General features: G+C 41.8%; 1 protein-coding gene across 1 annotated transcript in view; it reads left to right on the forward strand.

Annotated features, from left to right (window-relative positions):
* The first annotated feature begins 2,208 nt into the window (after positions 1 to 2,208).
* The window catches only part of PHEX (phosphate regulating endopeptidase X-linked), a 219,083-nt gene continuing 198,520 nt past the window's right edge, over positions 2,209 to 22,771 (forward strand). Inside the window, exons 1-3 of the mRNA XM_003317380.7 lie at positions 2,209 to 3,056; positions 8,410 to 8,478; positions 16,948 to 17,109. Coding sequence (XP_003317428.2) covers positions 2,939 to 3,056; positions 8,410 to 8,478; positions 16,948 to 17,109 — 349 coding nt within the window. The 5' untranslated portion in view covers positions 2,209 to 2,938. The remainder of the gene's footprint in view (positions 3,057 to 8,409; positions 8,479 to 16,947; positions 17,110 to 22,771) is intronic.

The following is a 22,771-nucleotide window of genomic DNA, read 5'->3' on the forward strand; positions in this document are numbered from 1 at the left end:
TCAGCTCACTGCAACCTCCGCCTCCCGGGTTCCAGCGATTCTCCGATTCTCCTGCCTCAGCCTCCCGAGTAGCTGGCATTACAGGCATCCACCACCACGTCCGGCTAATTTTTGTACTTTTAGTAGAGTCGGGGTTTCGCCATGTTGGCCAGGCTGATCTCGAACTCCTGACCTCAGGTGATCCACCCACCTTGGCCTTTTGGTTTTTTTGAGACACAGTTTCATTCTGTCACCCAGGCTGGAGTGCAGTGGCTCAATCTCAGCTCACTGCAGCCTCCACTTCCCAGGTCCAAGCGATTTTTGTGCCTCAGCTTCCCCGAGTAGCTGGGATTACAGTCACGTGCCACCACACCTGGCTAATTTTTGTATTTTTAGTAGAGACAGGGTTTCGCCACATTGGCCAGGCAGATCTCGAACTCCTGACTTAGAGTGATCTGCCCACCTCAGCCTCCCAAAGTGTTGGGATTACAGGTGTGAGCCACCACTTCTGGCCCCAAAGTTGGTTTTTTGTTTTGTTTTGTTTTGTATTTGTTTTTTTCCAGACAGTCTTGCTCTGCCGCCCAGACTGGAGTTCAGTGGCATGATCTCAGCTCGCTGCAACCCGCCTCCTGAGTTCAAGCAACTCTCCTGCCTCAGTCTCCTGAGTAGCTGGGATTACAGGCGCCTGCTACCACGCCCAGCTATTTTTTGTATTTTTAGTAGAGACAGGGTTTCACCATGTTGGCCAGGCTGGTCTCGAACTCCTGACCTCGTGATCCACCCGCCTTGGCCTCCCAAAGTACTGGGATTACAGGCGTGAGCCACTGCGCCCGGCTGAAGCTGGTTGTTAAGAGTAAGTGGCTAGGTATAACTTGTATGATTTTTATTGCTCTCCTTTTCACTGTGAAGGGCCAGGAAATGTCGATGTTGGAGCTGCAACATTGAACATGGTTCCTGACTTTGTGGAACTCATGGTCTAAGATGTGTTGTAGAGTGAAGTCCAAAAACTCTTAGGAGAATCCCATACTAGGGGCCAAAGGCCTGCTAGGGTGTGTTATGGAATAACAGCAACAAAATAATGTCAACAGCCAATGAGCACAGGATAACTACAACACACCATGATGTCATAACTTGGACAAAGGCTTATGACCCCCTGACTTTGGCGCAACATGAAATGAGCAGAAAGTAAGGTATATTATGGAATAAGCCCCAAAACTTGGGAGAATCCCATGCTAAGAGCTGAAGCCCTGACCAAGACAAGCCAGACAGGACCATGAATGTGTGGCCATGTTATACTGAGCTCATCAGCACCTGCTGAGCTCCTGTGTCACCTCTAAAGCCATGCGCACAAGTTTTGCATTGAGATAATTGCTCTACTGGTTTCTAGATATAGTTGAATTCTCCACCCCCACTCCCACTGCCCTATGACCTCCAGCAAAACAAAAGCAGGTAGGTAGTAATTGTGTTGTGAGTTAACGATATCTATATCTTTGGATAATAAAATCTATATCATTTCAGTGGTAGCATTGGAATATCAGTTGCCCTTCCCCATGAAGAAAGCACATTGTTATCGTTTAAATCATTATCATAATCAAAAATATCAAAGACCCAGTCATTCATCAGTGTTTCCAGTGAAGTCAACTGCCTTTGTTTTTTGTTTATTTTTGAGACAGGGTCTCTCTCTCTGTCACCCAGGTTAGAGTGCAGTGGCGCGATCTGGCTCACTGCAACCTCCACCTCCCAGGCTCAAGCGATTCTCCCACCTCTGCCTCCTGAGTAGCTGGGACTACAGGTGCTCACCAACATGCCCGGCTAATTTTTGTGTTTTTAGTACAAACAAGGTTTCGCCTTGTTGGCCAGGCTGGTCTCGAACTCCTGGCCTCAAGCGAGCCCCCTGCCTCAGCCTCCCAAAGTGCTGGGATTACAGGTGTGGGCCACTACGCCCGGCCTGAAACCAATTGCCTTTGAATTCATCCTGGGGAATCTGCTGAAGTGGACAGTTTATGTAAACACAAAAACATCCTAATGAATGGCTGCCTCAGTAGGAGTGGCAGACAAAACACATGGTGCACTTTTCATCAAAAACACACAAGGAAAACATTTTTCATCATATCTTTTGTAGTTGCTAATAAACTTAATTCACGCACTTGTGTTTTTTTGTGAGGTTTTTTTTTGTACACTTCTTAGTACCACAAAGAGGAAGTGCTTTTTCTCCTTCCTTTAAGAAAAAGTTCCAGTTCAAACCATCAGCCTCTGTAGGTTGTCTTAATTGCTACTTTGCACTGCACTGGACTATGACTGATTTTTGGCACATGCTATCATACACAAAGTTCCTAAAATAAAATGCTCCAGGATATCCTAGGAACTCTTAGAAGGCTTTAAAAAGGGACTCACACACTGAAAGAATATCTTTGATGAAGACAATTCAGGCAAGCAGAATGATTCTTGCAACAGAATTACATGATTAATTGAGATCTTGAAGTGGGTCCGGTGAATCCTGGCCACCTAACTTATCATGATTTGGGGGAGTTTCGCGAGAATCCAGTTTTGATAAAACAATTGTTTTTTTCCTCCCCAAGTGACTATACATTTAAATAGCTAAAACATCTGTTCAGCAACATAGTAAAACATGTATACTCGGAACGCTTGAGAGAAGAGCCTGCCAAACAATCGGTTGAGAGGGACTTTGCTGAGGGAGAGCACCAAGATAAAGCAACACTGTTTGTTTTGTCTAGTCAGGGGGAAAGCCAAGGCAACCAATATTTTGGTTTTTATAATTTTCATTTGTGAAGAATTATTTGAGAAAGGGTGGCGAGGGGAGATTTCCTGACGGGAGTTTCTTAAGCTGCCCATTAGTAGAAGAGCAAGAGAGCCTTGGATGTCAACGCCTCGCTCTTGAGACCAGCCACCAAACCACGAAAAGTGACTTTCTTCTCGTGTGCTCTCTACGGCCCTTCTGATGGAAGCAGAAACAGGGAGCAGCGTGGAGACTGGAAAGAAGGCCAACAGAGGCACTCGAATTGCCCTGGTCGTGTTTGTCGGTGGCACCCTAGTTCTGGGCACGATCCTCTTTCTAGGTAAGTGGAGTGCAGGAGGCCGGGGGAACTGGGTGTGTGTCGAGAAGTTTCCTTGTGCTTTATTGTAGCAAAACTTGTCATAACACAGGTATAGGGCTGTTTGCCTGCGTTCGTAGGTGGTGCATCTTTAGTTTCTATCAAATATGCAAATGATAAAGAAGGCTTTTTTAAGGAGCCTAAATAAATAAATACACCCAAGTACCAAATGTATAGTCCAGAAGGCAAAGTGGGTGTAAGTGGCTTCGAGTGGCTGGCTGATTCTGTTGCATTGGGTGGAAAAATTTTTATGTGGTACATTTAGCAAAATGAGTGTTTGTGAATTCATAGTCACATAGTTTCATTTATATTTTGAGGAAAGACTTTACATTGTGATGAAAACCATGCTGGAGTGTCTTTCCATTTGACTTTTATTAATGTTTGCTTGAACGAATCATGAAATTTAATTCACAAAACACAAATCAGTCCTTTAAAGTGTGCTTTTAATGATATTCTTCAATTCCTTTCTTATCCAGTGACTCTGGTGAGATGCAATTTGATTTACAAATTAATATGAAGGAAAACAGAGGTTTTCCCCCAAGATTTGAAAGATATTGTGATTCAGTTATTTTAATGACTGTTGGTGAGAATGATGTACCCAGAGAGTATATAGGATGATAGAAGTGTATTCCTATGAAAAAGAATCAAATATCTTGGAAAGGAGTGAGGGATTTTCTAAAATTCTAGGCTTTCTGAACCCTTGACTATTACCGTTTTAATTTTTCTCATACAACCCATAATACTTCATTAACTTGAACGTTACATAGGAACGAGGAGATTCTAGGTGCAGTTTGAAATGTAGCAAACCTGCAGGAGGCCATGTTTATTTTGGCAGGGGTAAACCAGTAATTAAACTTTAAAAGAGTTAGGGTTGTGTGGTTGAAAACTGCTAAAATGAGCAAACCATCTTTCCATGCTTTCCGTGGCTGAAGATTTAGGAAATTAGATGGGTTTATTGCTTTCTGATAAAGCGAAATCTCCTACTCCTGCAACTGAATCTGTGGCTCTTGAAAACTCTTGTAAGATTGCTCAGCACTTAGGGTTTAGACAAGTGTCCTCTGCTGAAATTCAAAACAAGAGGAAAAATTCTATGGGCATGCCAAAAGACTACATGCTATGTGCAACGTGACTGCAAGGTTAGGTTTTGCAAATGCTCCCAAACTTAAAAATCCCAATAATTATTGTTTATGTAAAAATATGTACTCTTTCTAATGATATTACCACTGCACAAAACTTTTACAAAACTCTACTTTTATGATTACATCCTGAGGCCGTGGCATATCGGTTGAAAGATTCTCCATGGCAGCAAATCTTTGTTCTTTCAGAGAAAATTATTCTCAGGAAATAGTGCCGATGTTTTTGGAGCAAAGTAAAATTCATCAAGCCAGACACTACTATTATGGATAAGGAGGCCTGCATAAAATATGAAAGAGAACTTTCCAGCGTGCCCAGTAACCTGGCTCTCACCTTGACTCTCTAAGAGGAGCTCAAATGATGTTAGAGAATAAGGGCAAACTGAGGCTGTGGCCTCTACAACTTTGCTTCTCAAAATGGGGTCTGTGGACCAGCAGCATTAGCATCACTGGGGAGCTTGAGCTCCACCCCAGACCCGCTGATTCACAATCTGCATTTTCACAAGACCCCCAGGGGACTGTTTGCAAATGCAGGTTTGAGAAGCATTGCTTCAGGTGACCATATCTATTTGGATGTATACATTCAGGGACACTTCTTTTTGTCAAATATTTCTGCACTATTTTAGAATCACCCCCTTACCCCCTCTCCCCGTCCCTCTCCTCAACTCTGCCACCCACCTCCACTCTGCACCCAGGCAAAGTGCTTGTCTGAAAAGCTCCAGGGACCTGCCTGGCAATGCTCTTCATGACAATATTCTAGTTAGGGTCGTCGTCTCTTCAAGGGGCTTCCTGGTTGACTTTGTGGTATATTTCTCTGCCTGTCCACATTCACTTACATGCCTGCAATTTCTAGCATCCCTTCTTACCTCATCTTTGTATCTGAGGCTCTGGGATAATCTCTCCTCGCAACCTTAGTGCTTCTACAGTAAGAGTGATTGCCAGTGGTCTTGCAGTGGCTTCCGAGAAGCTACAGAGCACCAGAATGGAAAACATATATGCCTGTAACCTGTTTATTTATTTTCAAGTGTCCTTTCTTCTTCTCCTTCCCCTCTCTTTCCTCCCCACAATCTTTCTCAGATGCAATGGCCGGCAAACTTTTTCTGCCAAGAGCCAGATAGTGAATATATTTGGCTCTGTGGGCCATACGGCCTCTTGCAACTACTCAATTCTGCTGTTGTTGCACAAAAGCATCCATAGACAATATGTACACAAATGGGCATGGCTGTGTGCCAAGAAAATCTGATTTCTAGACACTGAAATTGGAATTTTATATACTTTTCATATGTCATGAAATATTATTTTTCTTTTTATTTTTCCCAACCATGAAAAAAATGTAAAAGCCATTTGTAGCTCCTGGGCTGTACAGAAACAGGCAATGGATTTGACCTACGGGCCATAGTTTGCTGACCCCTGCTTTCTGGCCATTCTTATGCTCTTGATCTGTGGATGACTCCACTGCATCCTAAGGGCATTTCCTCTGGTTATAGAGAAATCTACAATGAGAAACCAAACTGCTATTTACATGTATTTTTTAAAGCTCCTAACCGTTCAAAAGTAACATCTTAATTTTTATATTAAAAATATTTTCTTTATTGTTTCTATTTCATTCACTTACACCTTCACATTTTCTGGGCTTATTGATCCTCATTTATTTGGAGAATTTTAAAATAACCCCATCCATGGAGATAATGCTCTTCCTTGAGGGGTTGGGTCTGTCAGTGTCCCAATTAATTAATTATATATATACACACACACACGTACATATATATATATATATATTTTTTTTTTTTTTTTTGAGACGGAGTCTCACTCTGTCACCCAGGCTGGAGTGCAGTGGTGCGATCTTGGCTCGCTACAACCTCCGCCTCCTGGGTTCAAGCAATTATCCTGCCTCAGCCTCCTGAGTAGCTGGGATTACAGGCGTGCACCACCACGCCCAGCTAAGATTTGTATTTTTAGTAGAGATGGGGTTTCACCATGTTGGCCAGGTTGGTCTCGAACTCCTGACCTCAGGTGATCTGCCCACCTCGGCCACCCAAAGTGCTGGGATTACAGGCCTGAGCCACTGCACCTGGCCTAATTAGTTATATTTAAAACCTTCCTTCTGCTCATCGTTAGATAAAGATACCTGATTTTACTTCTTCCTTTGAGGTTTTGGGTCAAGAATTATCTCTCATGAAAGGAATAAGTCTTTAACGATTTTATTAGCTATTTTGTTTTTTAAAATAAGGCTAGGATCAAGAAGGTATTGTCCAGAATTATAAAAATATTATTTACAATAAAGCTTATTTTTGCATTATATAAAAGAACACATGCTCACTAAAGAACATTAGGTCAACATATAAAAATTGACTGATGGGGAAAATTCCCCCTGAGGTTCTGCCACCCAGGCATATTGGAATATTGCACACTAATCTTTATGCTGCCCATATATATTTTTTTACATAACTTTTTTTTTTTTTTGCTTTATACAGAAATCAAAACACACCTTTTTGCTAAGAAACTTATTTTCTTAAAAACAGGACTGAGATGGGCCAGGCGTGGTGGCTCACTCCTGTAATCCCAGCACTTTGGGAGGTCGAGGCGGGTGGATCATGAGGTTAGGAGATCGAGACCATCCTGGCTAACATGGTGAAACCCCATCTCCACTAAAAAATACAAAAAAATTAGCCGGGCGTGGTGGCGGGTGCCTGTAGTCCCAGCTACTCGGGAGGCTGAGGCAGGAGAATGGCGTGAATCCGGGAGGCAGAGCTTGCAGTGAGCCAAGATCACCCCACTGCACTCCAGCCTGGGCGACAGAGTGAGACTCTTGTCTCAAAAAAAAAAAAAAAAAAAAATAGGACTGAGATGTTTCATCGGCAGTTTTCTTGAATCTCTAATGTAACACAATGCAAAGAGGCTGTTTGGAGGATGGCAGCAGAGAAAAAGAACAAAGGAAAAGCAGGCTCCATTTAGAGAGTGGGTTAATAAATAATAAAAACTCGCCACACTGGGTAGTAATCTACAGGTCTTCCATCTCTAGCAGAAATATAGGTACTGCCGAGCTTTCTGCCACAGAGGGCCTTGGTCCCCATTCACCTCCCACCATCCCTCTCCCCATGGCCACATCTCCAAATGATTCATTGTTTCTGCTCACAGAGCACAGCAAGAATGAATTCCCCAGAATTTCCTCAGCTACTACAAATACTTTTGAAATCTTAAACTCACATCTGCTAATGCCCAGGTGCTACCTGGGGTTGACAAATTGGGCACCCTTCTGTACTTCTGCAGACACCTATTTAGATAATGTTGCCAGGCAGATGGAGATATTAAGCCATTGGTGAAAAGCTATTTCAATTTTAGACTTGTTTTTTTTTTTGGAGTCGGGGAAGGGAGGAAATAGCTGGAAGCTTGGTCCACAAAGTTGCAAATTTCTGGTAGCTAAGCTGGGCCTGGTGGGCGGAGAGTTTGTGGGGTTCAGGGCAGGCGGACAATGACTGTTGCTATCAATAGGTGATTGAGATATGTTCAGTATATTCTTTACCCCTACCCCTTTTTTGGTCCGTATCTGTATGGATGGTTTAGATAAGATCCAGAACTCTAAAAGCCAAACATGCTAGCTTTCTATTTCCACTCTGATTGGCTCCAAATGACATAGTTTAAAAGTTTCAATTTTCCCATCTTGAACATGGGCATGGAGTTATAACCAATAGAGTGAAAGTATGAGACTTAAACCACAGATAATTGGAGGTTGAAGCGACTTTAGAGAGTGTCTCGCCCAGTGGTGCTCATATTTGAGCATGTATTGGAATCACCTGGGGGGCTTGTTAAACCGCAGATGGCTGGGCCCCACCCCCAGGGTTTCTGAGTCAAGATCTGGCGTGGCTTTCTAACAAGCTTCCAGGTGCAGCAGCAGCAGCAGCTGCTGCTCTAGAGACCACACTCTTAGGAGCTCTGGTCTAGTTATACTCACTTATCTTACGTACGAGAGAACTGAGTTTCAAAGCAACCAAGAGTCTTACCAAGGTTATTTAGCTAGCAACTAGAGTCTGGTTTCGTGACATTGAACCAACTGGGTTTTGGAATACCGTGTCAACACTGAGAAGGATGAACTGATATCAAATATCTTGCGTATGTTTCCGAGGGTGCTTTACCGGATGGTGGTCTGCTACAACTCAGCCATTTATTTTGGTCTGTTTTTTCAGTGAGTCAAGGTCTCTTAAGTCTCCAAGCTAAACAGGAGTACTGCCTGAAGCCAGAATGCATCGAAGCGGGTAAGTCACAGTTTTCCATCCTGTGTCAAGTTATAATTATGGTACCTTGGGAAGTGGAAGAGAAGACAGGTGGTATTTTTAGTATTCTGTTTGCTTGAGGTTTACCAAGTACGAAATGCAATTTTGAAGAAATTTTATTTTCAAGTTTTGGTGTGAAACAGTGGAGCTTAGGTTTCCTGTTTTCTTTTTCCTTGCAAAAACTGTGGTATTCTAAGCGTTGTTACAAGGAAATCAGGAAGGGGCTTGGAAGGCTGAATGGCCTCTCTTAAGACCCACAGGCAGAGAACACTGGTCTTCCTATGGCTCCGCTGGCTATGAATTCCTCTTTACCTTAAGCAGTTGCCTATTTTCTGGTCTGTGGGTCTGACTTGCCTGCCTCTAAGCAAGGCTCCTTTGCAAATAAATCCACGCTTCCATTGTCAGTGGGAGTCCCTTTTCTCTTTTTTAAAAATTGAGACGGAGTCTTGCTCTGTCGCCCAGGCTGGCACGATCTCAGCTCACTGCATCCTCCACCTCCTGGGCTCAAGTGATTCTCCTGCCTCAGCCTCCCTAGTAGCTGGGATTACAAGTGCCCACCACCACGCCCGGCTGATTTTTGTATTTCTAGTAGAGACGGAGTTTCACCATGTTGGCCACACTGATCTCGAACTCCTGACCTCAAGTGATCCACCCGCCTTGGCCTCCCAAAGTGCTGGGATTACAGGCAAGAGCCACTGTGCCCGGCTGGGAATCTCTTTTTTCTGTCACACGTTGCAAGTCAAACTTCTCTTGAGGTGACCAGGCTGTGTATCAGTGGATATCCCAGGGTGAAGATGAGTGTTTAAAGTGGCCGCAGTTTTGCCACAGTGTCTTATCCCATCAAACTCATGGCTGGAGTTGCCCCAAAAGCAGCAACAGGGAAATTCCCATGAGGGAATATCCCATCCCGAGATGGGGCCAGTTGGGATTCCAAAGAAAGAAGCACTAAATAAATGCCAGGGCGGCCGGTCAGTCCAAAGCATTTATTAGTGCAACTTATGTTGAAAGTGCTGCAGTGTATCCTCAAGACAGTGAGAGAAAAGGGGTGTTCTACTTAGGGCATTAGGGTGTGGAGACTATATGCGGGTTTAAGGAATTTGGCTCAGAGCCGGTACTAGTTTCTTTCAGTGTTTTGTGCATCAACCTAGATACCTTTATCAGTGCCTGGGAATGTTCAAGGGTCCAGTTTGGACCTAAGCCTGCTGGGAAAAACCAGCAGCTGGAATTAGCCGGGCATGGTGGCTCATGCCTGTAATCTCAGTTACTCGGGAGGCTGAGGCATGAGAATTGCTTGAGCCCAGGAGGCGGAGGCTGCAGTGAGCTGATATTGCACCATTGCACTCCAGCCTCGGTGACAGAGGGAACTTCTGTCTCAAAAAAACAAAACAAAACAAACCTGCAGGTGGCTGGGTCACAGAGTGGTCAGGGTATTGTGTAATTTTTGGTTAGGACACCGAAAGCGGCGGTGGGGAGGTGAGGGGAAACCTGGGGGTCCCACACACAGCTATTAGATTTCCCTCCTAAATCAGTGTTAGGGCCTAGATTTCAGGGAACCAGATTCTAGCCCTCACCCTCATTCTTTAAGTGGGCAGGGACACTTTTTTCCTTTTTCCAAAAGGGAAGTCATCAAACAAGCATGTGGCCCTTTCACTTTCCTCTTGGCCTTAAAAGGTTAATGAACAAATTCACCAAATATTTGTTGCACATGAGGTACTGAGTTAGGTTTTGGAAATAGAGCAGTGAACCAGGTATGGGAAGAAAGACAATAAGGCAATTAATACAATGAGAAAATTATGAAACTGGGTGTGGTGACACGTGCCTTTAGTTCCAGCCACATGGGAGGCTGAGGCTTGAGCCCTGGAGTTGGAGGCCAGCCTGGGCAAATTAGTGAGACCCCATCTCTGAAAGAAAGAAAGAGGAATATCAGTCAGTGGAACATGTTATAGAGAAAATTAAAAAAAAAATAGAACAATGTGATAGCAAGTGACAGGATGGCTAGATTGAAAAGCCGGAGGACATGACCTTGGAGGTGACCTTTGAATGATGAGGAGGGAACTGCTGTGTGAAGACTGAGGCAAGGGCTTTCCAGGTGGGGGGAACAGATGGGGCAAAGGGTGCATAGAAGCATGAACTTGGTGGACTTGAGGAACGGGAGGAGCTTGCTAGGTGAGGTGCAAGTGATGAGGAGTCAATGGGGGACCCAAGTGCCAGTGAGTTTGGGCTTTCCTTAAGTGTGCTCAAAAGCCTCTGGAGGCTTTTATGAAAGAGAACACATCTTAGGAGCATTTCAAAAGATGTCTCGGTGGAGGGCTCAGTTAGAGGGAGTCTTTCTTGATGGAGAAGAGACCATAGGGAGCAAGAATAGAAGAAGGTGACTCAGGTAGGTTTATTTCTGTACACCAGGTGACAGACGATGCTGTCTTGAATTCAAGAGATGGAGAGGGAGAATGGGGGAAGGTTTAGGAGGTAGAGGGCCTATTGAAGGATTCGATGCGGGCTGTGAACAAAAGCAGACAATTGTGGGTGATGCTTAGATTTTTGGTGATGGTTGGGCAGTGGTGTTTATTGAGATGGGAAACACTTAGGTGAAAGAGCTTGTAAATTCTGAGACCTTATACAAAGGTAGTGGCTTAGATAATTATGTTAGTAGAGTTCTTTTTTTGTTCCATTCTTAAGTGATCTCTCTCTCTCTCTCTATATATATATATATATTTTAACCAGGCTGTGTGTTGAGTGCCTTACAGGCACCATCTCATAAAACCTTCATAAGACCCCTATGAAGTCAGTGCTATCACCAGCCTCACTGACAGATGAGGAAATGGAGGCTTCTGGAGGCTAAATAACTGCCCAGGGTCTCATCCTGAATTAGTAGCAGAGCTGGACTTCGTGTCCATGTCTGGCTCCTTTCCGTCTTTTCCTTGGTGATATGGGGCCATGCCAGGCAACTCTTTTTGGCCCTGGAACTATCTGAGAACTCCCAGGCCCTTTCCTGCTCCAGGCTTGAGTAGTTGACCTGGGGTTTTCTCCAGTGGCGAGAGATTGTCATGGAGTGGGGTGAGAGAGCAGGCGGAACTATCAGGACAGGTTTTAGAGTTTATGTCACCTGGTGCTTTGGCTGTGGTGGGGTTCTTGCAGATGTGTGAAATGGGAATTTTTGAGCTCATAAATTTTCAACTTGAGTTTAGAACACTTTTTTGTATGGAAGGCCACTTATTTCATGAGTTTTAGTTCTGTATTATGAATCATAATAATGCAAGACTAAAACTTACAGACTGACATTCAAAGATGTTGCCTTCTGCCAGCTAGTGTGTTTTGCCTTGCTGTCCTGTTTTTAATTTTCACATTGGCGAATGGCTTTCTAATGTTGAAAAAAAATATTGATTTTGCTGTTTCTGGAGTGAAAGGCTCACCAAAGACCCAGTTCTCTTTAGTGTAACGTGAGCCTCAGTGTGCCCAGGGGTCTGCAGAACAGCTGTGAGTACACATGACAGGAGAATTGCGGCCAAGCCAGGGCCTTAAACAAGAGGCTGTGTGTGCGTGGGCGTGCATGCTGAAAGTTCAGAAGACTAGAGTGTTTGATCGCCTTCTGGACCATTTCTGAGCAGGTGCCAACCACTTCTGAGATGCTTCCTCTCCATAACTCTCCTCTTCTCTGTGTCCTCTTATTTTAATCCCTCTTTCAAAATAAGAGCTGTGCAAAGAATGCAAAGAAACAAGGAAAGGGCATGCATGCTCATGATCACAGATAAGGGCAGACAGGCTGACTGGGTTTGAAGCATGATTTAGCTATTTACAAGCCACATGATCCTGGGCTAAATATATAGCCACCCTAAGCCTCAGTCTCACCAAGTGTGAAATGGGAATAACAGGTTTTACTTACACTAGTTGTGAGAATAAAAGAAAATAATAATGGACTGGGCACGGTGGCTCTCGCCTGCCACCCCAGCACTTTGGGACGCTGAGGCGGACAGATCACTTCAGGCCAGGAGTTCAAGACCAGTCTGGCCAACATGGTGAAACTCCATGTCTACTAAAAATACAAAAATTAGCCAGGCGTGGTGGCGCAAGCCTGTAATCCCAGCTACCTGGGAGGCCGAGGCAGGACAATCACTTGAACCTGGGAGGTGGAGGTTGCAGTGAGCCGAGATTGCAGGTTGAATCTGCACTTCAACCCCAAGGGGGAGGTTGCAGTTCAGCCTGGGCAACATAGTGAGACTCCGTCTCAAAAAAAAAAAATTAGAAAAAGAAAATAATAATGGTAGTAGCAGTAATTTAGGTTCCCAATGCTGATTCTTAACCCCAAACCCAGAAAACGATGTAACTCTCAGTTGGCAAGATGGGGGCCTGATCTCAATTCCTTTGATGGCAAAATTGGATCTTAACTCATGTGAGGCTGCTTCAGATTTCATTTATCCTACTTACAAGAATATGCATATGTTTCCCTATAGAAACATTAATGCACTTGCTTCAGGCCTGCCACTCCAGCCATTGCTGAAGTATTACATGATCTGTGGTTATATGCAATGTATTTATTTTCTAAAATCTGAAAAATCTATGAGCTCTGAAACATATCTAACCTCAAGAGTTTCAGATAAGTGATTGTGGAATTACAGTTCCCAGATTTAGCTAACTACATACATACATACATACAGGATGCTTAGTGAAATTTGATTGCAGATATACAATGACTACTTTTTCTGGTGTATGTCTCATGGACTATTTGGTACCTACTTATTCTAAAAGGTGGTTGTTTATCAGAAATTCAGACTTCACTGGGCATCATGCATTTATATGGTAATGTGCCCAACACTATTCTAAGCACTTTACATATATTTAATTTGCATAATGATTCCATGGGGTGCTATTATTATCCCCATTTTCAGGTGAGGAAACTAAGACACAGGTTAAATCAACTGCCTAAGGTGTCTTAGCTGCTGCATGGTGTTTCCCTCATTCAAACACAAGTGGTCTGACTAGAGTTTGTGACGATACCATATTGCTTAAAAAGGGCTTAGCGTAGGTCCTGGCAAAAAGGAAATACTCCCTATTGGTGATTTTATTATTGTTAATTATTATTATTACTACTCTCTCCCTTCATCCTTGATTAAATCTAAAAACAGAGGCTGGTATTTAGGGAGGATGCCTCCACCTGTACCACATAAACAGCAGCTGGTGACTGTGTGACAATTAACCTTATATATAGTGACTTGGAAGAGTACACAGCCTGAGCTTTCACAGATTTCCTTCATCATCATATTTCTTTTATTAAAACAAGACTCTGGGTTTTCTCCATGGAGCTGAGTAGGGGGAAAGGCGTTTTGGTGTCTTGACAACTATGGTCCCTTGCAATTTGAAGTCACAGTTCCCCTGCAGAAAGTGCAGCCCTGTGCCCCGCTGTGAATTGTGAATGATGAATTGGGAGGCTGCAACTAGAGTTTTCTCACTCAGCAGGCTTCTTTCCAAATTCAATGTGAGTGATGTATTTCCCAACTTTTGTATCAGGGCCAAGGTCAGAGCTGACCTTGCAGTTTTTCTAGGTACCTGCAAGAATACTGGCGAGATGGAGAGGATACATTTGAGGGTTGGGGGCAGGGAAAGTTTGAGAAGGAGGCTGGAAAACAGTGTACTCATGTGGGTAAAAATGCGTGTGAGGGCTCCCCTGTGTGACTGTAAATGTTGTGTGGGACTGAAACGTGTGATCCATGTCTCTGAGGTGTCACATAGCAGATTCATTCTGTGGCTGCATACAGTAACTATAAATACCAACCAAAAGAAAGATTTTGTTATGTCCTAGCACATTTGCACATTAAATATTAATGATAAAATAGTAGCAGTAAGTGGCCGCGCACGGTGGCTCACGCCTGTAATCCCAGCACTTTGGGAGGCCAAGGTGGGTGGATCATGAGATCAGGAGATCGAGACCATCCTGGCTAATGTGGTGAAACCCCGTCTCTACTAAAAATACAAAAAAAAATTAGCCGGGCGTGGTGGCGGGTGCCTGTAGTCCCAGCTACTTGGGAGGCAGAGGCAGGAGAATGGCGTGAACCCAGGAGGCAGAACTTGCAGTGAGCTGAGATCACGCCACTGCACTCCAGCCTGGGCGACAGAGCAAGACTCTGTCTTTAAATAAATAAATAAATAAATAATAAAAAATAAAAAAAGTAGCAGTAATTAAAAATGTAATTAGAGACAACTGATGCTAGTTCTGAAGCACGAAAATGTTAAGCCAATTTGAAATTTATCAAACTTCTAAGTCTTTATTTTTATTTATTTTTTTATTTTTTTAAGAGACGGGGTTTTGCCATGTTGCCCAGGCTGGTCTCGAACTCCTAGGCTCAAGTGATCTGCCCACCTCAGACTCCCAAAATGCTGGGATTACAGGCATGAGCCACAGTGTTTGGCTTCTAAACCAATTTTTTGCTAGTGTTTTGTGTGTGTGTGTGTGTGTGTGTGTGTGTGTCGTTGGGGGAGGTTTGAAAATGGTGGGGATTTTGAGGTCCTATAGAAATTAGAATGTTTTTATATTATTCACTTCATTGAAGACAAAAGGCTGTTTGAAATTTTTGTAGAAAGTCTAGGCTGGAGAAATATCTAGCCTTATTTTTAAACCTGGAGGAACCACACACGTAACCAAACTGTAAGATATGTATCTAAATTGACACAGATTGTACTTTTTTGGGGCAGTTCATTCATATTTAGCTGAAATCTCTTTGGGTTTTCATTACTTCAAACAAAAATATATTCTGGCATTATTTAAAGTATGAAAATTGCCCAGAATGTCATCTTTTCAATGTCATTAAAATATTGTCTGTTTTTTAAAAAATCAATTGGTACATATCTTTGTGCTAGAATGGTAGCCAGCAATTGCATGGCAGCTGGAAGAGCGTTGGAGTTCAATATTGGGAATTCTCATTTTGTAATGAAGGGTTTTCTTTTAAAGTTCATGGTTACGTATTTATGCACACATCTCCTACCTGTGGGTTATCTTCTATATGTAATTGTGTATGGGCTTATGAAAGAGGAAAAAAATGGTAGATCAGTCTATTGTGTCTTTCTGTTAACTTATACACATACTCAGTTCTAGACCTGGGTCCCTCATTTAGAACACCCTACTTTGGCCCTCCTCTGGCCATGCCTCTCCTTCAACCAAGGCGTCTGTGGAGCCAAGTAGGCAGCCCTCTCCTTCTACACCCCAGAATTCCCTGCCTGATGGCCCCAAGCTCCCTTCCAGGATCTCTGTGAGTCTCTTCTGGGGCTTTATTTCTCTGAGAGTTACACTGAATATCAAGGAGCTCAAGAATTTGAAAGTATTTTGTAAATATAACTTTTAAATATTTAGATAGATGACATATGAACTTCTGTTTCCATTAGCCTTCACTGTGAGGCAAACCACCCAAACCATAGAGGCCTGGAACAAAAATGATTGGATATTTCTCATGATTTTGTGGGTTTGGTGGATGGTTTCTCTGCTGATTTTTGCCTAGGCTCATTTGTGCCACTGCATTCAGCTAGACGGGTGCCTGGACTGGAAGGTGAATGATGGCCTCAGTCAATGCCTGGCAGTTGTGCTGGCTTGGTTCTTCTCTGTGTGGCCTCTTGTCCTCCAGGAGGCTGCTTCAAAGGGCAGCTAAAGGGCTCCATTCAAAGGGAGTTAATATGGAAGGTGCAAGGCCTCTTAAGGCTTAGCTTTGAAACTCACAGAAAGTTACTTCTGCCAATTCTGTTGGTCAAAGCAAGTGACAAGGTCAGTCCAAATTCAAGGCAGGGGAAATAGACTCTACCACTTGATGGGAAGAGTGGCAAGGTCACTTTGCAGAAGGACAAGCAGGATAGAAGAAATAGTCACAGTTATCTTTGCAAACAATTGACCACACGCTCTATTTGTATTCTTGTCCCATACCCCACAGATGTTAGGGATGGCCCTGCAAAAACCAGTGATGATAATACCACCAAACTTTTATCCATTCCCATTTTTTTTTTTTTTTTGAGAGACAGGTTCACTCTGTCACCCCAGGCTGGACTGCAGTGGTGCGATCTCAGCTCACTGCAACCTCTGCCTCCTAGGTTTAAGTAATTCTCCTGCCTCAGCCTCTGAGTAGCTGGGATTACAGGCATGCATCACCATATCTGGCTAATTTTTGTATTTTTAGTAGAGATGGGGTTTCGCCATGTTGGCCAGACTGGTCTCAAACTCCTGACCTGAGGTGGTCCACCTGCCTCGGCCTCCTAAAGTGCTGGGATTACAGGCATGAGCCCTTGCACCCGGCCTATCCATTCACTTTGAATGTAGTCATTTCATATAGTGAGGTAGATTCAGAGAGTTTATTTAAGGGGAAATATAAATGCCAAGGCTTGGAAACTGGTTGATATGAAATTGTTGTTTAATTTGGAAAAGAACAGTACACAACATTCAGTGCTTGTCATTAATCCTATGATTTTCTTTCTAAATAGCTGCTGCCATCTTAAGTAAAGTAAATCTGTCTGTGGATCCTTGTGATAATTTCTTCCGGTTCGCTTGTGATGGCTGGATAAGCAATAATCCAATTCCCGAAGATATGCCAAGCTATGGGGTTTATCCTTGGCTGAGACATAATGTTGACCTCAAGTTGAAGGGTAAGTTTCTACTGGGGTTTGGTGATACACTTTATAGAGAGCAATATTTGACAGGAAAAACATAGTTTGGGATTTGAAACATGACTTCTCACTTTTTAACTACCATGCTAAATTCATTTCCAAGAATTTTTAAAATGAAAGGTTGAAAGGAAAGTTTGCAGAATTCTGGACTCCCAGATCTCAACATAAGACTAATGTAGGTTGTTATGTTCATGTTTGGCAATAGTAAATTCTACTGCCAAAGGATAAAGAGCATTTGATTGAGATTGGAAGCAAAGGAATAGTTAATGAAAATTATATCAATATACTCATTTGTTGTATTCAGAGTAAACTTCATTTCTTGCTCATTGTGTCCTGGATTTTCATGGCTTACAAAATGTACTTAACACCTCATCATCTTTTGACATCACTTTTGAGAACTCTGGATGACCCTGTGGTTGTCATATTGTTCTTGTTAACTTCTAAGTTGGCTCTAGGGAGATTCACTTTTCTCCCATGGCCACTCTAGCAATGACAAGCTCACACACACATACTCACACGTGGATGCATAGAAACATACATATGTTCTCAAATACATCCCCCGCCCCCCGCCAAAGTTGGAAATGTCTGTTATTGGAGGATATTCTGTTAGCATTGGATCTAATTTTTATGCTAAGCTATTGGAGAAGGCCACTTCAGGAGGGAAGTAGGAAGATTTCAAAGCCAGATAAGGTAATTGTTTTGAGAAGGCAAAAATAGTATGATTTTTTTTTTTTGGCTCTTTTTGACAACTGTGAGTTACACCATGTAACTTGCATTCAGTAACACCTACAAAGAACTCCTGAGAAATTATAAAAATCATTTTCCCTTCCCATTTACATTTTCCCAAGATTTTAAATACATGAAAATTAAATATGTATCATTTTACAATAAGTAAAACTCTTGGCAAAATAAATAATTAGATACCTATTGTCAATTGTAAGGAAAAATGTACTTAAATTTCACAACTAGATATAAATCACATGGACTTATATTTTCTATTAGGAGACCCAAATTTAGTCTTGGTAAATTATAAATGGGAATTTACAAGGATGTCAGGATTTTCTCCTAACCCAAAAGGAAAATTCTCATACTATTAAATCATAAATAAGACCTTGAGGAGTGAGTTTACTAATACTTTTTTCCCTGTAGAACATTAATTCATGTTGGTCTTTGATTTACCATTCTTGTCCATTTCCTATTTCCCTTCTCTGGCTTTTCTTAATAGACAGATGTGTACACACACATGAGCACAAACACACACACGTGCACAGTCATGCATACAGAAACATTACTGAAAGATAAGAAAACTACAAGATTTCCAGGCATATGCTCCTTTTGCATTTGTTATAACCCAAAGATTTCTATATTCAGGACATGAAGTGGTTAACGATAACTTAAATAACTTTCCAGGGGTGTCTGGAATTTTAACATAAAAGTTAAAATCAGTGTCAATATGCTTTGTTTGAGGAGGGTACTGTCTACAGGCTCCTTCAAAATCAATAGAAATGCAAGTAAATTGTTAAGCACAGGGTTTTTGTATTTGCTAGCTTCCTTTTAAAAATCAAAAATTTTATTTCCCAGCTCCATTGAAGAAATAAAAAAAGAGCAAAAATTAGAAGAAAGGTCGCTCATAAATCCGTCACAAGAAATAACTGCTAATAAAGCAACTGGGGATATTTCTTTCCAGGTTTTGTTGCATGTGTGGGTCCATATGCATAACTTCATATGCACACCTATATATTTTAAAAATTAGCTGATATTATACATACTACTCTAACTTAATTTTAAAAATTAGTTGGTATTATACATACTACTCTGTAACTTAAAACTATGCATTCCTCATAGACATAGATTATGTCAGTAGATAACTTTTCTTTTCTTTCCTTTTCTCTTTTCTTTTCTTTCCTCTTGTCACCCAGGCTGGAGTGCAATGGCACGATCTCGGCTCACTGCAACCTCCGCCTCCTGGGTTCAAACGAGCGATTCTCCTGCCTCAGCCTCCTGAGTAGCTGGGATTACAGGCACTTGCCACCACGCCTGGCTAATTTTTGTATTTTTTAGTAGAGATGGGGTTTCACCATGTTGGTCAGGCTAATCTCGAACTCCTGACCTCAAGTGATTGGCCTGCCTCAGCCTCCCAAAGTGCTGGGGTTACAGGCATGAGCCACCGCGCCTGGCCAACTTTTCTTATTATAAATAACACTGTAATAAACATCCTTGTGTACACATCTTTATGTCCTTATCTAAATGTATCCTTAGGATAAATTTCCAGAAATGGAATTATTGGGTTGAAAGAGTACTCTAAATTTCATTTTTGATGCATATAGCCAAATTGCCTTTTAGAAAGTTTATTTCAGCTGGGTACGGTGGCTCATGCCTGTAATCCCAGCACTTTGGGAGGCCGAGGCAGGTGGATTATCTGAGGTCACGAGTTCAAGACCAGCCTAACATAGCGAAACCCCGGCTCTACTAAAAATAAAAAAATTAGCCAGGCATGGTGGCACCTGTAATCCCAGCTACTCAGAAGGCTGAGGCAGGTGAATCACTTGAACCAGGAGGGAGAGATTGCAGTGAGCCAAGATCATGCCATTGCACTCCAGCCTGGGCAACAAGAATGAAACTCTGTCTCAAAAAAAAAAAAAAGTTTGTTTCTAGGTCTTTATATTTTTTTGATGTTTTAAAGGATAACTTTTTCCCATCAACTGCTTTCTGTGGTATAAAGTAGAAGTCATCAAACCATTGCCAGTAGGCAAAATCCAGTCCACTGCCTGGAAGTTTTATTGGAACACAGCCACATCCATTCGCTTATGCATTATTAATGGCTGCTTTTGCACTCCAATGGTACAGTCGAATAGTTGCAATGGAAACTGGATGGCCCAAAAAGCCTAAAATATTTACTCTTTGACCTTTATAGACAGTTTGCCAATCCCTGATGCCTAGTATAAAGTAAAGCTTTGAATGTATGTATTGGATTCAGTTAGAACTGTCTTATTAGTTGATAGCTCCTTGGTAGCTTCTTTGAATTTCTTAGATAGTTAATAAAGTTAAGAAATACCAGAACAGGCTGAGCGTGGTGGCTAACACCTGTAATCCCAGCACTTTGGAAGAACAAGGCGGGTGGATCACCTTCAGGTCAGAATTTGAGACCAGCCTGGCCAACATGGTAAAACCTCGTCTCTACAAAAAATACAAAAAAATTAGCCATGCATGGTGGAAATCCCAGCTACTCAGGAGGCTGAGGCAGGAGAACTGCTTGAACCCAGGAGGCGGAGGTTGCAGTGAGCTGAGATTGCACCACTGCACTCTAGTCTGGGCGACAGAGTGAGACTTCATCTCAGGAAAAAAAAAAAAAAAAAAAAAAAACCAGAACGGTGTTGAAATAATAGCAATGATAATGGGTGTAATTTTCTTATGCCTTGCTTGGGTGGTAATGCCTTCAGTATTTCCCCTGAAAACGTACACTTTTTTTGTTTGTTTGTTTTAGATAGTTATTCTTTTTTGTGTTCTGTTGTTCCTAGTTTGCAAAAAGCTGCTGCTCAAGAAAAATGCCTCTTTGCCATTTATCAAGAGACTCAGATGGAGTATCTCTTTTAACTTGATTTACCCATGCTGAACTAAACTTATAATTTTGAAATAAATCCTGCCTATTAATGGTTTGTATTTTTTAAGACATTACCAGAATTGAAGAAGCTAGCATTTTGTTTCACAGATTTGTCTCTATATTTATGATTCATATTGGTTTGTGATTGTTTTGTGTGCTAGGTTTGTTGAATTCTGTTATTAAGATTGTGCTGGCCTTGTCAAACAAAGTGGGAGGCTTCCTATATATGTTTCTGTGCTCTGGGAAAGACATAATTCAATAAATCCCAAGTTACTCTATGACAAGCACTGTAAAGGCCAAATTCACAAACTGACTGTAGGGTTCTTGCTTCATATGTCAAGAAGGAGAGCAAATGGTGGAAAAGGATCTCTTAAAATTAGTATCTTTCAATAAAAATAGGTAAAATATAAAAATATAACATAGCTGGACGCAGTGGCTCTTGCCTGTAATCCCACCACTTTGGGAGGCTGAGGCAGGTGGATTGCTTGAGGTCAGGAGTTCAAGACCAGCCTGGCCAATGTGGCGAAACCCTGTTTTTACTAAAAATACAAAAATTAGCTGGGTGTGGTAGCAGGTGCCTGTAATCCCAGCTACTTAGGAGGCTGAGGCAGGAGAGTCGCTTGAACCCAAGAGGCGGAGGTTGCATTGAGCCAAGATGGTGCCAGTGCACTCCAGTCTGAGTGACAGAGTAAAATTCTATCTCAAAAAAAACAAAAAACAACCGCATAAAATATCTATTAGATTTAAAAACTTTTTATTTTGAGATAATTCAAACTTTGAGAAGTTGAACAAATAGCACAAGGAACTTCTATGTACCCTTTACCCAGATAACCTGATTATTACCATTTACTACATTTGTTCTATTATATATATACTTTCATTTTCCATCTGTAAATATATATATAGTGTATCATCCTCTACATATATACTTATATACTTTTATACACATGGGCAGATAGTATATGATAAAATAATATATCTATAAATGTAGAGATAAATATCGATATAGATACAGATATATAGATTTTTTTCTGAACTCTGCAAGTATGTTACAGATGATTAGATATTCTTAAAGTGTATAGAGGTTTTCAAATGTCAAATGTGCTAAAAATCTTATTTCTTTTCCTGAAACACTGAATCTTTAAATTCTATCTATATATTTTAATATATTCTATATCTATCTATTTATGTGTCTGTCAGTCTAGCTACCTAGTCATCCAACTATCTATTCATTTATCATTCTATCCAGGTAATACAGGCTCATCATAGACCAACCACAAATAAACAGCAAAAGAAGCATACTTCACCACCCAGCAATAACAACTTTTTAAATGCAAATATAGGTATAAAATTATACATATCTTCTAAGGGATCATATAATACATTCTATTTAATTAATTTATTTACTTATTTATTTATGACAGAGCCTTGCTCTGTTGCCCAGGCTGGAAGTGCAGTAGCATGATTTCAGCTCACTGCAACCTCTGCCTTTTGGGTTCAAGTGGTTCTCATGCCTCAGCCTCCCAAGTAGCTGGGATTACATGCATGCGCCACCATGCCCAGATCATTTTTATATTTTTAATAGAGACAGGGTTTCGCCATGTTTGCCAGGCTAGTCTCAAATTCCTGGTCACAGGTGATCCGCGTGCCTCAGCCTCCCCAAGTGCTGGGATTACAGGTGTGAGCCACCGTACTCAGCCGGATATACTATAATTTACTTAATCAATGCCTGTGTTATTTAGGTTATTTTTTATGTTTTCTTCATTGTAAGCCACTTGGAGCATGAGTTTAGAAACATCAAGAGCTGGATTTGAATCCTGATTCCCTTTCATTTACCCTCTATATCACTTTGGGCCAATTACTGATCTCACCTAGTTCAGTTTTCTTATCTTTAAAATGGAGATAAGAATATACATATCAGAGTATGCAAAGGCATACAGAGTGGTGTAATAGACCTTGGACTGAAAGGGGGGAGGGTGGGAGAAGGGTGAGGAATAAAAGAACTACAGGTTGTGTACAAAATACACTACTTGGTGACAG

This window comes from Pan troglodytes, chromosome X (genome assembly GCF_028858775.2).
Source record: "Pan troglodytes isolate AG18354 chromosome X, NHGRI_mPanTro3-v2.0_pri, whole genome shotgun sequence".
Taxonomy (NCBI): domain Eukaryota; kingdom Metazoa; phylum Chordata; class Mammalia; order Primates; family Hominidae; genus Pan; species Pan troglodytes.